This window comes from Caloenas nicobarica, chromosome 2 (genome assembly GCF_036013445.1).
Source record: "Caloenas nicobarica isolate bCalNic1 chromosome 2, bCalNic1.hap1, whole genome shotgun sequence".
NCBI lineage: Eukaryota > Metazoa > Chordata > Aves > Columbiformes > Columbidae > Caloenas > Caloenas nicobarica.
This window is the reverse complement of record NC_088246.1, coordinates 66,455,362-66,474,205: the sequence shown is the minus strand read 5'-3', so window position 1 is coordinate 66,474,205 and position 18,844 is coordinate 66,455,362. Positions and strand designations below refer to the sequence as shown.

Genomic DNA, 18,844 nt, shown 5'->3' with positions numbered 1-18,844 from the left:
AACTTGTGTCTGCATCAACTTTTGGGCCCTTAAATTTTCACCCAGTAGAAATCTTCATGCATTCTTTTTAACATAGGGCTTTTTTTCAAGACCATTAAGTGATAGGTTCTTATAATTGTAAGCTGGAGCCTGATTCAAAGAGCACGGAAGACATCAGAGGAACTCCTATTCACTTTAAGGGGCTCTGCATCAAGTCCTTATTAAACACAGGCAGACATGTAAAGGTGGTCTACAGACACACAAGGTACAGGTCTGATGGCTTGGCAGGAAAGAATCAGTCACTGCATTGTAAAAACCCTATTTTGCTCATTATTCCCTAAAGATTACTTGCAGTGTTTTAATGCTGATATGCAAAAAAAGCAAGAAGATCTATTCTCTTATTTTGCCTGAATTTTGAAGCATGCACAACTTCTGTGATGTGAGCAGACTTACTTCTGATTTGTACCACCCAAAGAGGACAACCACATTCCTGTGTTTATTTCAGTGTGCTGGCTTTAAAGCATATGTCTGCGGGTACGGTTTGATACTAGAGCCTTACCTGCTTTCTAGGGAATAGTGGAAAACCATACACAGGGTTTTAGTAGCATGTGGTTTTTCTTTTTTAGATTCTAAACCATTTCTATAGGCCTAAAAATCCTTGCTCTGCTTCAGTACACAGCTCGGCTGCCAATTTTTAATTGTTAAAGCAAGATGATGTTAAGCTATTTGGTTCTTCCCATCCCCAGAAGAGGCTCCTTAAGACACGAATCATCTTTGGTTCATGTTCAAGTAAAAATAACTAGAATTATACAACGTGGCCAAGTTTAGACAGGCTGGACAATATTCTAGCCTAAACTCATAAAACCTAAACTAGTTAAAATATTTTTTTACAAAAAAAATAACACTTGACAATATAAAGAAAGTGAATTTGTATTTCTGCAAAAGTAGAAGTACTTAGAAAATATGAGGTATTGCCTAATCCTGTTTTAAGCACTGTTATGGCTATGGTGTATTACATATGCTTATAGAGTAGTACATTTATGGTAAACTGGTTAAGGAATTTGGGAGTAGGATTAATGAACTTTCCTTTCACACTAGACTAGATCAGATCACAGAAGGAGATCAATCTGTCATGATTCTCAAATTTTGTTCAAGAAAGGCGAACACAGCGAAGGTCAGAGACAGACTAAACAGCAGCACTGCAATTATTTACTGACATGAGACTGGAAAGAGTACCGCATAGCTACATGGAGCACAACTTGGACTTTAGACACATAGGAAAGAATGGTTCATTTTATGCTGCCAATCATAGCCAAGGATTAAGATATTTTGGAAAAGCCCTATTATTTCTCATTCTGCAAACCAGGATTTCATTACCGGTAAATTATGAAATTTATGAAATCCATTCATACAAATTAATTTCCTTTACTGATTTCCATCGGCATGTGAGATATAGATCCATAATATAAATAGAAGTCTCTAAAGGAAAAGATACACAGAAATGTCTGCTTGTACTTAAAAGTGGGGTAATCTCAAGTCAGGATGCAGCTAGAAAAATTGTCCCTCCAGCTAGTACGTTCATTCTTGAATAAACAGGTTAAGGGTCTGAACAGTTAGAAATCAGTGCAGCTGCACTACATATAGATGGATCTATTCTGACTTGCTCTAGTTAACTCAATCAAGAATAACCAAAGGTTAAGTTCTCCCACTCTAAGATTTTTGGTTTTTGCAGCAGTGTAAAACCTAGACATCTTTTCCATGTTATGAGAAATATTCCTACTTAGACATCTTGAAGACAAATTCTTGCAATCATTTTAGTGTGTCAAGGTGTGGGGTTTTCCCCCTGCAGAGCTGCTTCCCCTCAAAGAAAGATTTTCATATGAAATTTAAATCTGTCTTCAGACAACTTTCTGAACACTGACATTTTTCAGAAAATAGGCACAGAGAGGTGGTGGCCCGCATTACTCAGGGGACCATGCACAACAGAAAGCATGATACAGCCTCGTTTGGCATCACAAGCATCTGCCGGCTCCTCCCTGAAACAAGGTCTTAACTGACAGCAGAGAAATTATGTTGGTCATTGCAGAAATCTAGATTTCATCATCACAGAAACCATAAATATAGGTACTGAAACATCACATATACAGCAGGCTCATTTCTAGCTGGCTGACCAAACATTTTTAGGGTCACAGCTCACATAATCAGACACAGGCAATCCTGTCTCCCACCATCTTCCAGACTAAAATGAAAAAAGACAATACGTTTGCTTCCAATTTTAAAAGAAAGGGTTTTTTTTCTGAATATTCGCCTAACAACCAAAGAAATGGCCCATCCATTTGTAGATTTCTTGGAAGGAAATCTGGCATCCCTACCAAAACTCTGCTCACTTTTCATACCCTGTGCTGAATGCTTGAATCCAAAATATTCTTTCTAATAATAAAGTCTACTCCACTGTTAGCTAATTGTACTGTTATACAAGGACAGATCCTGTTCCAGCAAACTAGTTCACTGGGACAGAAAGGGCAACTTGTGTATAGCAGCCAGCAAGGCAGAGGCTCTGGTACTAGATCTTAACAATCAACAAAAAAATGGATCATACAGAAACATTTGCATTTCATTGCTTCTCTGGTTTAAGATGGTGATATTACCCATTACAAAATTCAGTGGTAGGTAAGGGTTTAGAGAGAAGGAGTTTTCTCTTTGGTTGAGCAGATTATTTTTTTTTTTCTTTTTAAGTATCCAAGTCCTTTTGGTCTGGAAACACTTACAAATTTTTGATGATACACCACTCAGTCCAGGTGCCTTTCCCAAGTTAATATTAAATATAGCTTTGGAAAGTTCAGCAGATGTTCTAATTTTTTCTAGTTCAAATTTTTTTTTGCTACTATCCTGCCATTATTGAAATAGCTGGCTCTGATTCTTTAATACAGTGATTCATAACATGTTGTGAATCTTCTGTTAATTTACTTGCAACTCTGTTATTATTTCCCCTGATTTAACACATCCTGTTTCAGAACATCCATTGAAGTTGATGAAAAAATTTTTATGGCATTTGATCATGTCCTAAATGTAATTTGAATGTCATCTTTTGAAAGTTGCAAAGTAAGGGGATTTCCTGTTTTATTCTTCAATTGTATAACCTTGAAAATGAGCTTTTACAAATCCTCCTCTGCCCCTCCAAAGGCTGATCACTTCTACTCCTCCTAGTAGTACTTTTTCTGGGTAATTTCTAATTGGGCGAACGGATAATATTTTCTGATTTTTCTCATTTTTATGGAATGCCCTGTTACACTGCAAGAGAAGTCTTAAAAGTGACATGAAAATTTCTCAGAAAGTTCAGGTGATGTGATTGTATCTACCCAAAGAGCACTTCCCATCCCCTTCTTTTCTACCATATTTCTGAGGGGGTTTTTGGTGCTACCTGCAGGAGCTCTCTCCACCCAGCAGTAGCACTGAAGCCCTTTCCTCGCTCCTTAGAAAACTTGGCAATAGAGCATAGAAAAAACTCCCGGGATTATTTGAGGGTCCTGTCCCAGCGGAGTCGCGACCCCGAAACCTCCTACTCCCATACAGTGCAGCCACCTCACTGCAGATCAGTACAAACAGATGGATTCCCTGACTAGAGCTTACTGCTCAGATACACTCTCTCCTCAGATATATGTAAGTTCAATGGGCACATTGCTCATTTCATCATCTCTCATTTTATCTCTACTTAAATTATTTTGGGGCAGAGTGTGGTACTCTTTAGACACACTTTTCCATGGCACTCAAATCCTAGGCTTTTACTACTCATTTGTACCATTTCAGTTTTAGACAACTCCTCTCTCTCACACCCACACTCACTCTTTCCCCTCTTCTTCCAGAATTCATCTTTGCTCAACGTTTTTTATGGGGATGTTATATTTAACCTTCCTCTCATTTCTCTTTTTCTCAAGCCTTCTTTTACTCAAGTTACACCACCAGGTAGTTTCACAGCCGTAGTCTTAAGTCTGAAACTTTAAAATGCTTTCTAACTGTGCCACAGAATCATGAGAAAGCCTCTGGTTTTTAGTATGTTCCCCAAATAGATTAAATGTATATATACACATGCACTGGCTTGCACTTGTCACAAAGGGCCCCGATCCCCCAACTGTGCTGAATCCTTGACCGGGTGCAGTCCCATGCAGAGCCCCTGCTTTGTCTTGGCGTCCTGGAGTCCTGTCACACAGGTCTGATTTTGCCAACCAGTATGCACCAGCTCCAATGAGGGCTGCAGCTATCTCCGGACTTGTAAACTAGCTACTAAAATAGTGCATAAAAATGCTTTCACATTAGCACATCCTTCCAGCAAACCTTTCCTTGACTTCAGAACTGCTGGTTCCTGTTTAGGACCCTAGTTTAACATTGAAACAGTGTGAAATATCTGGGATACTGGATTGCAAAAGCTAAGTCTAAACCCTCTGCAAAGAAGATGGTCACCTTTATCTCTACAATTCTGGCTATATGCCAGATAGGGCAGAAACCAGTAGTTTGTCTGGCAACAATAGAGGTTCTTGCCAAGTGGTGAGCTGACACATGATGTCCGATTGTGAGTCCACGTTTTAAACAGACTGCAGTGATGCTTGTCTGGCCTTTAAAGGTGCAGCCTGGGTTTCTAGAAACAGTGGGAGAATTCCTGGAAAGTTCTCCAAAGCAGCCACTGCTGCCGTGCTTGTCCACTGATGCAAAAAGCATATTCTCCCTGTAACTGATGGCACTTTCTGCCCTACAATCAGTTTTGCTTCTTTTTCTTTTGCAATGAGGTCTTTCCTCATCCTAACATACTCTCTAAGTGGAAGAAAAAATAAACAAAAATCCCTGAGAACTCTTTCAAAGTTACCTAGGAACTCAAAGATGAGAGTAGAGCAATCATCTCCACCGCTGATGGCCCTTCCAGGGCCCTCTTTCAAAGAGAGCTCATACAGTGCCTGGGTGAGGTACATCTAGCCAGATCTCATTGTATCTTTCTGCAAAACCTGAACTTGTGTTGCATCTATTCTAGCAACTTCAGGAAGTTCTAGCCTTTGATTTCTAGGGCCCAAGGGACAGCTTTGTATCGTCTTGCGCAACGGTTAACAGTTAATGAGTCGGGGAAACTTCTCAGAAGAAAGAAAACAAGCAAGAGGGTGCATAATTGAAAAAAATCAGGACCAGTTTCTCTGCTAACCTCTTTATATATGACCATTTCACACACAGTCATTTTAGACCGAGAAGCACATTTGAACCTCCCAGTACTACTCACCCAGAGACACATAACTATAAGGAGAAGATGCCTGGAGAGGTTGCTAATGGTTCAGGCAGATGCTTAGAGGTGAAAGTCTTCAAGTGAATAGCTGAGTCCAAGCACAGCCCAAAGCATGGCTGAGCAGAGTTATCACAGGTTAAAAAAGCGCCAACTAATAGTGAAGAGATCATCTTTAACAGTTGCTTCAGTCTTCCAAAAGAATATCTGGGCAGCAAAAGCTCAGATGCCTGAGAAACATTCAGCAGCAGTGACAACTGCAGCTCAGGGGCGTGCAGCAGCATGGAGCCAGATTTCAGAGCTGCAACGGGCATTTCAGTTTAGAAACTAACTGTGCACAACAGAAGGTCCACAGGATGGGCTTCTCCACCTGACCTCATGTTTCTATAAGGTTTTACTCAACAAGCACCTGCAGGATTTTCAGAGCAGTCAGTCATGAGTAGAAGAGACTTACGTCATTCTCACCCACAACTTCAAAGAAGTAAAAGAATTAGTATACTAGGTCTTATAGCTCATTACATATATGTCTGTGTATGTGCACTCACATATGCATGCACACATACTTTATGTGTATATCAATTTGCATATACAGGATAGAAATAAAAGTTAAAATACATATTCATCAGTTTTGTATTTCGGAGGCTTTTCTTGTGACCTAAAATAGCTTTTTTTCTCCTTCTTAAGTAACTTGCAGAATATTTTGCTTGTGAGGTGCCAATGAAACACTACAAAAAGAACTGCCTGCTGCTCCCAGGGTATAAAAATTGATTCATAATATCTACTGCAACACCTATTCTGTAATCCCAAAGCTAACACAAGAGTTATGAAATGGAACAAACCTTTAGCCCTAGCTCCCAAAGAAATCTAATTTCAAGAGCAATCTGGACAGCACAGACATGAAGAGTCAAATCTTGTCTTCTGCAATCTCATACGGCCACAGATGGGCCAAAATTAAGCAGAAAAATCATGCTTTAGTTGTACAAAGAGAAGGCAAGTGAGGAACGTTCTTGTGCAGACATGATGCTTGAATAACAGGAGCTATAACTATGCAAGGACCAAAGAATTTAATCCACTACTTATGAACTTCGATAGCCTATAGCATTGCTTTTCCAGACTGTTCAAGTGCTCATATTGCAATGCATGTGCTCAGGGACAATACAGTTTGGGAATTTTGACACACAGCACCATCTCACTTTGCTTTCTGATATTTGTGTTGCAGTAGGCTTCAAAGCATGCAAAATGTAGAAGACTCACTGACAAAGCAAAGCCTGTAAAGCAGGCAGAGTGCGGGTCCAGCTCCGTGCTTTGCAGACAAACCCAGGCAGGCTGGCCAACGAGGAAGACGGCCATGGTTTTCCTACTGTATTTCTTACTCAGTGATTGTTTCCAGGTATTTTCAATGTCCAGACTTTGCAGGCTTCCTCAGTGACAGAGAAGGAGGGGAACATTTTGAGGGTCTGATGTTTTTCATAAGCTTCCTCCTAGGCTGGAGATAAGCCTGATGTGGAAAGCCTGTGCCCCATTTCGCTGCAATCAGCATCAGCTCCTCAGAGAGGAGGAAAGACCAGGAGCCAGGTTATCAAGCAGCCCCCTCTCGACAGCAATGGTCAAGCCACTATCAGTCTCATGACGAGGCACCCCAGTTGTCCGGCAGACGCAGATGAAACAATCAACTGTGCTGTGCAGAAATCTGCCAGAAAAGCCTCCCTCTCTGCCTATCGGCAACCAGATTTCAATGAATGCAGCTATTATGCGTTTTTAACTACCAGCCATACGCCTGGTCCTGTTCCCAACAAACCCAAAGGGAACGGTGTTATTGACTTAAGTGGGAGCAGAGGCAGCTCCTTCGCTGCTCTGCAATCTAGCAACACTCCAGCTCACTAGAGCTTAGCCAAGAGTGCCGTACGTGAAGTCAGGGAGTTTACTCATGAGAGCGCTTCCTCTGACACGTATGTATGTGTTTGCTGGGCTGAGCCAGCAGCTCGCTTCAGCCCAGCTCTGCCGAGAGGCAGCAGGGGTCTGTGCTCCCTGGCGAAGAGGGGTTTTCTACAACCACTTCCTCAGAAGTGTTTTGCCAGGACAGGTTCAGGACACGAGAGCACAGAGGCCGTACATGAGCCACGTGGCCACACCTGACCAGCTAACACTGCACAGCTCAGCAGAAAAGTTCCAAACAAACAAAATATTCCTAAAATGAATCGCATCGGAACAAGGCTTTCTCATGAAGCTTGTGCTTCTGAAAGCCACATATTTTCCTTGGCACTCCTCCAGGCTTAAAAGCAGATGTAAATGTTACCAAGGCTCAGATACAGCAACTTCTTCTCTCCTAATCGCCAAGGAAAACTTACAGAAAATAACCCACAAAACCTTTACCATTTGAAACAGCAATGCCAACAGCCATTATTATGGAAATAGGAGAATGAATCAAGCATGGGAGGGAGAAGCGACTTCTTCCGTAGCTAATTGCACAGTGACCAGCAGAGCTGCAGCGTGAAGCTTGCTCTTAGCTGAAAAGGGGGGGTGCAATGCGGCTTCAGCTGAACACCTAATGAGTCAAAATGTTTAACATAAAGGTGTGTGTGCAGATGCCCATCAAGCAAATGCTGTCTTTTTGACACTAAAAATACTCTTCAGTATCAAAACATTGCAAAGCACTGCCTGCTGATTTCTGCAGCTTTCCCATCACTTGGCCAACCTGCTGCTCCCTCCGCCAGTGGCTGCCACCACTGAATGAGGGTGGAGGTGCTCAGGATTTCTCTGAAGGGACCAGACACTTCCTTGAGAGCCTGAGACTCAAGGACCTCCCTGGAAATCTAAGTGCTGATGTTAGAAGAAAGCAAAGTTTGCTGCTAGATTTCACAGCATACTGCAGCTAAGAGGCAGGTAGGTCTGCTCTGTAGGCAACCACACACCTGGGATTGGAGAAAACCAGGAGTGACACCTAGTCTGATCAGCTGCTCTTCTGGCGGCTTTCTTCTGGTGGCCTCCAGGGACACCCAATTCAGCAAACCTGCTAGAAACAGCAAAACCCGATCTCGTGGGCGTGCGATTTCGTGTAACAGGATACCTCTCAAACCCAGACGTGCAAGTCCCCCGAAGGTCTGATTCGAACACATTACTTCAGTCCTCCCTTACTCATCGCATACAACTCAAGCCCCAAATGTTAACGACTCAGCATGTTTTATCACAGTAGCATGTACACTTTCAATCATCATTAGAGACGAGGAGGGTCTAGGCTCAGGCACCAGGCCAGATTGAGTAAAACTTTCCATGAGGAAAGCTATTTGTTTTCTCCCAGAGCTGTGAGGCTTGGCCAAGAGGGAGAGAGGGAAAAGCTTGTCCAAGCCAGACCAAAGTGTAGACAGTGTTACTGGACTTTGCAGACTACCTGTGTGTTGTTCTAATGACATCTGGACTACTGGAAATCACTGAGTGCACTCAGGAGTTTTCAAAGGCATAATTGTGGCAGCAGCAGACTAAACTTAATGCCTCAAGAGCCAATCGCTTTAATCATGAAGCTGAGATGTATGAAAAGGGATATGTTTCAGCAAAAGAATAATTCTGTCTGCTATGGTTCCTGTTCAAATAAACTATATCACCAAACCATGTGCATTTTAAGAATATAGAGGAGTGAAAAAAAGAACACATGGTTTAGAGGCAAAAAACTTACAGATATACTGTATAGGAGATATATGGACTTGTCAGACATCTAACCATTCAACACTGTAAGCAATTCATGGGAATGACATTAGCAATAGCTCATATTACATCCAGGAGTTACAGCTTTTACTGCAAAAGTTATTTTTAAAAGAGCCATGTTTAAAATGAAATGGCTGGCAGGGCTGCAGCTTTCGGTAACACTTTACCTGTGGTTTTCCCACTTTTACATACTTACTGAGGGCTTAATGCTCCCAATTTACCTTTTCAGACTAAAATAAAAGTCGCAATGAGTGCATTCATTGGCATAGTGCTATAAAACTCACAGCTGTGCAAAGACAATCACAAGAACAAAAGCCTCCTTGTTTTAAAAAAGATGATGATGTGGTTCTGATATTTTCTGTTAGCCGCATATCTAAACATCAGATACCTTCATTTATGGCCTATGTATTTTTATCTTACTACAGAAAGATTTATAGATCCAATCAAGTCAAGATCAGGATAGAAACCTTTATGAAAGTATCCGTGTGCAGAAAAGGAGGCTGAATTAATATACAAAACGTCAGACAAGAGATCTGTCTGTCAGATATTGTTATTCCAGTTCTGGCTCCTACACAGGACTTGGGGAGTTCTGGAAAACAGTTTTTTCAATGGTGGGTGGAACCCTGGCCCCACTGCCAGCAATGGGAGTGGGCCGCCAATTTCAACGTGGCTGGGACCGCATCTCAAAAGCTGTGATTAGAACCCAGGCAAAGCTCAAAGAAGCTGATGCCTTCAGCTTCAGTACTGAAGCATTCCTTGATTAAAGAATTCTCCAGGATGCTGCTTTGCTTTCAATTAAAAACTGCTTTTGTAAAGTTCTGTGCATTAATATAACAAATGGGATAACACCATGTACAATGCACCTTGAAATCTGCTGAGAACATAAGTCATAAATTTTTTCCTGTTGGTACCACTGTGTTTCCCCCTTGCTTTTTTGAAATCGCTTCATTTTCATTTGTAATGAAAACTGCTTTCTTTGATGTTTCTAACAGCAGGAAATAATTTCACAACTGAGTGTCATTCTGCTGCAGGTAAAAAATGTAATAGCTTGTGGGAGTGCCAGTTACAACCTGAAAAATGTTTCTTGGCATTAGCATGCATAATTGAACTCTCTCCTCCTGGTGAAATAAAATTCAGAGCTCAGTTCTGTGTTTCACACAAGCTACACTAGGTCCAGGGAAGGGAAACAGGGATAAGGAAAGTGATTTCAAGTCACTTTTAGCATCTCCTGTTGTGAGCTGAGCCAGTTCCCAGCTGCCTGAACATCCTGAAAGCTGTGTGAACTTAGAGTCCACTGCCTCTGGCTTGAGGTTTCTTCCACCACTAAGAAAAGCAGTAAAAATTTGGAAAAAATTATCTGAGCTGCCCTGGTGAACAGAAAAGAAACAGGATTACTTCAAGAGTAGACTAGTACTGCTTTTGACTCAAGTCCTAGTTAGGGAGCCAGAAAGAGGAGCATGCTCAAAAGTGAGATATTATATAAATTAAGTAAATTTTCACATCCCCTTGAGAGAATGACTGGTTCAAGGGACCAGGAAAAGCTCTCATCATCTTGTAGCTTCCCCAAACTGCCCATCTCTTTGGGCAATGGACACTTTGGACACTTCACGTCTCAAAAGGGCTGTACAGCACATTTGACTCATCGGTCCCCAAATAAAATGTTTTGTCTCAAAAGCAATCACTGCATAGACTTGTACTGCAGAGGTCCCTCAGGCCTGCCTGCCTAAGGATTTTCCATGAGCTCCACCACCCCACACTCCTCCCAGCTTAGATCTGAAAGGGGAACATCACGTAACCTTCACTGTCTAGGGCAGGGGTGGCACAGGCACATGGAGCAGCGCCCCACAGGTTGCTGCAAGACACCTCCTCTCCTGCTGCAAAGGACCATGGGCTCCTGCAAGGGACCAAAACCAGGCATAAATGTCACATTTCTACTGCTTTTAATCGAATCTTGCTGTGAAAGCAGCAAAAGGAGTAAGCCATAATCTGTGTTAGGAGGTTGAACTCAGAATTATTTGAAACGAGTGCTGGTATCCAGTATTTCAATATCAAGAGTATAGCCACAATGTATCAGGTATCACTTTATGGGATGAGTTTTAAATATGTTCTACATGTTGAATCATATATGCACATACTAAAATGGACAGCACATTTAATGAGTAGCCCAGGTTCCTACTGTAGATTTTGATTTAAGACAAGATTGCCAAGACCAAAATTTATTTGTCAAAATGGAAGTCTCTTTTGGGTGCTCCCTTTATATCACTTCAGTTGCCCACCATTTCCGAAGCAGAAAAATGTCATATACAGGATATATATTTATATAAACTCACTGACTGTTTTTTTTCCATCTATACTCTGCAGTTTAGATGGTCCATATTTGGAGATACTCCAGACCAAAAGGAATGAATATTGCTCTGATCCCATAAGCTGAAAAAAAAAAATTCTTTTTATACCTGGTCCAAGATTGCTGTTTGTATATTAAATACATAAATCAAACCTCCTCAAAGTGGTAAGGGAGTAAAGTGGTAACTTTGGGGTGATAAGTGGTAACAAGCAACCAAAATTTTACCGAATATAATCTGGCATAACCAGTTAGATACTTTATGTGTCTGGTAGTCCCATAAGTATGTTAGATGTCTATAGCTCACACTTCATAAGTACTTTCAGGTAAAATAAGGTATTAAACAGCTACAAGACACCATGAGATATGCTTTTTTAATATTTTGAGAATTTATTTTTTAATGTCATTAACATATTTCATTACTTTTAATTTACTTCAGGAGTAAGAGAAAGAGTTGGTAGAGTAGCAGGCAAGGAAAGCAGTCAAGTACATCTGACCACTCTCTGGCTTTCATATTGTTCACAGGTGCAAAGACTGAAAAAATACTAAAAAAAGTTTAAATCATGCTGTATGAAGGAATCTGAACCGAATCAGTGAGACAACAAATTATAAACAGGTAGAGCAGCAATCCGTTTAAAAACAAAAAAAGAGTAACTGTCCTTACTCACAGGTATGATTTGATACTCTGGTTTTCAGAATATGGTCAAGTTCAGATATCCCACCCACTCCTCCAACAAAGAAAACACTTAAAGATGGATATGATACTAACAAGAAGCAATGCCAATGGCTTAAGAGCTCCTATTTAAAAACAAAAACAAAACCAAAACCAACAACAACAACATAAAAATACCAAACACCAAGCACATGAAAAATTAGTTGCTCCTATTTGGTATGAGCCACTCTGCTAAACCCATTCTCCCTTATTCCACAGTTACAGCCAGCAGTCTGAACAGAACGCACCCGGCACAAAGGCATTGCATATGTGGAATGCTTTGCCTTTTCGGTGCAGATGTTGGTGAAGAGCATTTACCAGGACAGCAGGAGCAACTACTGGTTGTTTCCAGGCTGTCACCATAGTGGCCAAACTGCCCTTTGAGACTGTGTGCGGCAGCCCAGATGTCATCCTTCCATAACTAGAAGGGGATTTTTTACCAAGACAGAGTGAGTTGATTAGAGAGTTGCTGGGGAGGATAAGATGACATTAAATGTGGCTCAAAGTCACACTTACTCTGGCCTATGGGTAAGCTGCTGCCACCCAGAGCGGTCCTGCTGTACTCCCTGACCCTCAGCAACAGGCTTCCTGCCTCTCTTGTGGGCTGGACCCAGCTATTGGACCCAGGGGATGTGGTTCCATGAGACGACCCAGTGGAAAACTACGTGGGTTTTGCTATTTTTGGCAGGTTAATTTTCCATTAGCCTGCTCTGCCGCTCCATAATCAATTGATATGACTCAAAGGAAGCAGCAAGAACATGTGGCTAAGGGCAAGATGGATCTAGGCCACCCTTTCCATGGGAGCCTGCAGTTACATCAGATTAAACGTAATGTGAAACCATATCTTCACTGGTGGTGGTAAGGTTGCCTCCATGAAATGCATATAGCATAGAACTAAATGGCCTTCCAGCCTGACTCACAGTTTCATGCTCCTGTGCTGTGTGTCTGAGGCATGTTGGGGCTCTGCATGGTTTGAACAGAAGGTCTTGGGCAGCATAAGTCCCACAAGACATGCTTTCTGCCTTTAGTGTCTCTGCCGCACACTTTGTCTCTCGACTCCCCAAAACCAAGACAAATAAGGCAGTAGTAGTCCACTCCTGATTTCTACGGGGGCTTCATCTTGTCAACACAGAACATAGAGTGGATGACCTTTATTTTGGGCAGTGACATGAGGCATAGATAGGAAAGGGCAGCTCACGTGGGCTGTGCTCCATCAGTGTGAACCCGGAGACAAACCTAAATATCAGTTTAGAGATAGTAAAGGGACTTCCTCTGGTTACCATTTCTGACTCCCACCCTTAGAGGGAACCGGTGGTGTTTAATTTTCTGGAACTACACAACTTAGTTTTTTTCTATTACATATTGTTACCATGACTGTCATGTCTATGAATTCTTCCTTAGTTTATATTATACACCTGTCTGTGGTCAGCCGCAGAATGACTTTGATAGCCTGCTGGATGCCAAAGGGAAGCTGGATTTGGCTAGCTGAAGAGATCTTCAGAGTCAACTTTAAGTATCAGTGCAGATGTATGTGGTGGCTTCTACAATTACTTCTGATTTTCTGTCAGAGGACTGCTCTGTGTGTGTCCAGAAGAGGGGATGGAAGAGAGATGGGGTAAAGACTAAACCATTTATGTTTTGTCAGAGAGAATGAGCACTGCTGAAAAAACTAAAATGTCTCAGACCACATGGCAGCAAAGTTACTCTGTTCCTCCAGAAGAAACCTAAAGTAGACATGGCTGAGAAGGTTCACCCTTCATCCCTGAGCCGCAGTCCCATTTCTCCAGCAGAGATCAGTCAAAGGCAGCCTTCCCAGTGCTGTCAGAGAAATGATTGATGGATTTTGGAGAAGTAAGGCAGAAAGACTGCCCTTTTCTTGTGCTTTTCTAGACAGACAGCTATAGACTAGGCTTAGATTTTATCTGTATTCTCTTCCTTTCATAGATAACTTGCGGCTTCTCTCAAAATCAAAATTTGAGCATGGCTTTTTGTTTTGTTTTGTGTACATTTCTTGTTTCATTTGTTGAAATCTTGCTCCTTACAGCATAGATATGTGGCAAAAATGGACGACACATGAACAAAACCTTGCCACAAAAGATGTGTTGTGCAAAACTTCAGTGGACTGAACTCTAATTAGGAAAAATTCCTTAGACCTGTCTATCATGTAACCAATAATAACTTCTGTTAAGAAAAATGATTTTCCTAGAATTGAAAAGCAAAAGGCTGCTGCTCAAGCTCCAACACATTCATTTGTAATCCTAATTCAGTGAGTATCATGCTGTTTAAAATAGAATGACTAAATGTCCTTTTTTAAAAAACAGTGCAATGAATTGTCTTTAAATTCGCCCTGAAAGACAATCACATTCAGATGTTCCTTGGCACCAGTTAGTTTCAACACAGCCATTTCAAAGCCATTTCTTCTTCAAATAGCACAGTATGTTATATATAAAGTTATGTGGCTGTTGGAAGGGAACTCACGTACTGTATTAAGGTAAAGGTCCAGAATATTACTAGGATACTTAGCAGCAAGTGCTAAATCACAGTTCAATGAGGTCACATAATCAAATGCCAGATTATCCCTTTTATTACGTTTGACTAATAAATCTTTGGAAACTAGAGTCTGACAAGTTCATCACAGCATTTTAACTTTTCAGTGGTGCATGTAGAATACATATACATATAGAATCTTACCAAGGAAAAAGAAGAGAAAAAAGCAGCAGCAAGTCTACAATAAGAATGGAAGAAAAAGTAGATGCCACCAAACTGAAAAGTTACGCTGAAAGATGTGCCTCTATTTTTAATTTGAACCTTCTCAATTGAAATAGAGCAGCTTATCATTGAGTTCCAGTGAACAGATTTGCACATCAGACATTTCACTGCATTATGGATGGAACAATGTTAAATATATTTGTTTCCACTGTCATTCCACAGGTCACTGGCATGGGCATAAGCCAAGACCATACAGTTAAGACTACTGCGACACAGCTATCGGTCATGCAGCTAGCTCTGCAGTAACTAACAATATTTAATGTTTAGATAATATGGTTTCTTTATTGCAAATGAAATTAAAGAGCTGTTTCCTGTATAGAGACAATCCAAGCAAAAATCCGCGCCATTCCACCAGGCTGTTAATTGAACTTTTTTCCACGAGGATTCAAAAGGAGGAGGGGGTGAAGGGAACTCACTGATATAGCAACATGGTTGAATACAAACCTATGCTGCGGAAGACTTACCATCATCCAGGTACATCTGGTCCAATTCCTCAGGTTCTCGCTTGATCGTTACAGGAATAGGGGCCAAATTATGATTACTTTCCTCATGCAACTCTGGCAATGACAGTGGTTGGGTTGTTGGAGACTCATTTCTGTGAACCTTCGGCAGTTGCTGCTGCTGTTGACCCATTATGGATGAGTGAGTTGGACTGCAGGACTGCAAATAGGTTGGCTCTTGGGTAACAGATGGAACTGGAGAAGAGGGACTGTTGGGATAGAGTGTTTGTTGATAACCAAGGGGACAGCTACTGCTCAGATGTTGACTCACCTGCGGCTGCAGCATGATGTGAGATGATTGCTCGGGGGAGCTTGGGTGCACAACTATAGACCTTGGCACTTCCTGTATGGTGGGGACACCTCCAGTGGGCTGCTGAAGTCCGAGGTGACTGTGGCCTGGGTTGGGGATGCACTTGTAAGGAGAGGACGAAAGGTCGTGCAGCTTGGGGCTTGCGTTGGGAGAGGGTGACATCACAGCGTTTCTCTGCTGACAGGAGGAAAAGCCAGCCACAAGGCATGAACCAGGATCAGGCGGCATCATGATCTGCTGGCTGTAGTATGGTTTAGAGAGAGGGCTTAAGCCTTGGTTCATTGGTCCACAGGTTTGAGCAGGCTCATAGTCATCTGTGGGTTCTGTTTTTATAATTGGAACTGTTAAAAGAAAAAAGTTTTAAATAAACATGAGTTGCGTATTGGTATGATCAAGTTGGCTTGTGGCTAGGATACCCTTTGCAAAACAAACAACGTCTTGAATAAGACTCTGTGTGTCTTTTGCCTAGTTCTCCCACCCTATAAAAAAAAATGAATGAGTCATCAGCACAAGAAAGTTACAGCTGGTTCTAATATTGAAAAGGACTATTTTCTTTGGACTCTCCTCTAGCACTAATGTGCTATAAAAATCTATTTGCAAATAGCTGTGCTTCAGTGGAAGCTTTGGACCCAAGGGCTCCACGGATTTGTAGTAATCAAAGCAAGAATTTTAACTTGGATATACTACGGCATTTCTACAGCTACTGATGGCCCATTTGATAAATGTCTGCACATTTGGTAAACTGGAGCATAATAAGGTAGAGACAGGGCTTTCCGAGTTCAGTGAAAGTAAAATTGCAAAGATACATGGCAAACTACTATGTATAAGAAGATTTCAATTATCAGTATATTTTTGAAAGAGTAGAATTTGATTTATTCAGTTTTTACATTATTGTGTTTAAGTTTACTAACCAGCAAATGAGTGTGATTCTAAGTTGGATACAAACTGCTAATGCCAGCTCCTAACAAATGTCAACTCAGTCTCTGGCTACCAAGAAAAAATGACTCCTGTTCTAGACCTCTGCTTGCTCTACCCATTGTCTCAAAAGATGCTCTGAGGTGTCAAGCCATGTCTCTAAATACCACCAGCACATGGACAGAATGACTGTCTGTGAGCATCAACTGAGTCATGACAAATGCAGAGCTGCTTTCTCATATCAGAGGGGAGATCCTTCCTCAAATCAAAGTGTCTTTTTCACATCGGCTTTCTCATATCAGAGAGAGGTGCCTTTGCTGCTTCTCCTGTAACATATGCAGTGCACAGGTAAAAAGACACCCACTTCATCAGGAAAAGTATAAGTAATAGGGTCAAGATAGTTGTAGATGTATTTTTTCTAGCCAGATGCATATAACAATTGACCATGGATGCACAGTGGCATTTATCTTTTCTACCAAAAAGAGATCCAGAGGAACAGCCATTGCTTGAAAGTGCTGTTGGAAATCTATGGTGACAACAGATCATATCTTTCAGAATATTAGAATAACTGAGCTGTTGTGGCACAAAGTTATTAATGAGACATCTTTGCACATCTCAGCTCAGAGCACATGCTTGTTGCATGAGTGTCTCTGACTGTATTTTTATTTGCATGTGTTTTACAAACACCCTTATACATTCTCCAGCCATTTACTATGTTCGTGTATGAGTCTTTTGAACCCTAAAAATGCATATGTGTGCGTGTGTACACGTAAGAACTTTTTTAACAGTCACAAATTTTGCTGCTGGTGAACGCACTTCACTACCCTTGTTTTACAGTCCCCTAGCCTCTTGTTAACTTTGCTCCTTTTATGTTCTTTTACATATAGATGCTTGCAACACTTGTTTCGAGATTTCTAGCACCCCTAGTAAAAACATGTCTATATACGTAACAGATGCACAGGTGCTGCTCAAGACAAACGTGTTAAGGAAAATGAACTGTCATTGGATTCCTCATAATCTTGTTTTCACCTGTTCGTGTGCTGTGCATTGGCTAGCACGGTTACTAATGCACTTGGTTGCAGAGAAGCGGATTCCAGGTTCAGTGACAGCTTTATAAAATCAGTATCACACCCTTTATGAAAATGCAAGACCAAAGAAATGCACCTAGGTAAACATTGCAGTTTAGATATTGTAAGAAAATACCTTTAGCAAGTTCCTGAGCTAGCAAATATTCTCACATGTTTTATATTAGGTTCACTGTACTAGCACTAACCACAGCACAGCTGGAAATATGATGGTTGTTGAACACTGAATTTTCCCAATATATCACTGTTATAGAAACACCTGTGCCAAATAATTCTAAGCTCAATCACTGGCAATTCAACTCCAATAAACCCTGGAGCTGCCTGACTTGTTATAACCTGGGGAAGGGTTATAGCCCTGGTGGCAGGTGGGCTGGAGGCTTTAAAGAAGGCAGGTTCCTGATCTCAGGCTTATTTTTCATTGCAGCTCTCCTATGGCACATCTTTGCTACTTGGTTTACCAGCCCCTTTTTTGTCACTCCACTTTGAACTTTTTCTTTATGAAAGTAATGCCATGGGGTCTGTTTGGAGGTCTGATTAGTGGCCATGAACATTGGAATCCACTTTCATGTGTTGCTACAATGAAGTACACCTGCCACTACAAACAGAGGATAACCAGTAAGTCCTGCTCTGCACTAGGCGAAGGACTAATGGATGGAAAGGACTGTATTCTAGACCTTTTAGTCCAAAAACTCTCTTGGAGATGATGACAGCAATCGAGGACACTCCAAGTTGCCCTTATATTCAGAGTTCAGAGGGAAAATACAGACTGGTGTTAATTACAGGACCAATCGGGGTAAGTCACAGTAGCTTGTTTGCCAATGACAGGTTGGTAGCCAGAAAGGGAAACGAGAAGGGACATGGGATTAAGCAGGACCTCCATTTTATTTTACATCTGTTTACATTGTCCACTTGTATTGCTCTGAACTGAGACTCCTGAGCATTAGTTATTTCATGTAAAGAGAAACAAATTGTCTTTAAATGGAGAGGTACTACCTGTACTTTGGCTTAGAGGTGCCTGAACTTGTTCAACTCAATTGTCTCCATTACCTTTTTTCAACACAGTAAAAGTCTCCCCTTGCTAAGTACCATATATTTTGTTTGTATGCTAATCTCATCACTAGAACAAGTATCACACTGAATGCCGAAATGGTGAAGGGATTTGTATCTGACTTTTCAGTGCATTGCCATTTGTATAGCCAGGTAACACCGTGCAGAGTGAACGTATGGATCTTACCAAGCTGGGATGGCAGCTGCCTTTCAAAAAAGTGCAAATG

General features: G+C 41.4%; 1 protein-coding gene across 5 annotated transcripts in view; it reads right to left on the bottom strand.

Moving 5' to 3' along the window:
• Positions 1-18,844, bottom strand: part of NFATC1 (nuclear factor of activated T cells 1) — a 115,987-nt gene that overhangs the window by 17,388 nt on the left and 79,755 nt on the right. For 2 of the 5 annotated variants that reach the window (XM_065628664.1, XM_065628665.1), the window contains exon 9: positions 15,225-15,911. In XM_065628664.1, the coding sequence (XP_065484736.1) occupies positions 15,225-15,911 (687 nt within the window). Of the gene's footprint in view, positions 1-15,224; positions 15,912-18,844 lie in introns of those variants that run through there. The other 3 variants (XM_065628666.1, XM_065628667.1, XM_065628668.1) reach the window with 3 other exon arrangements.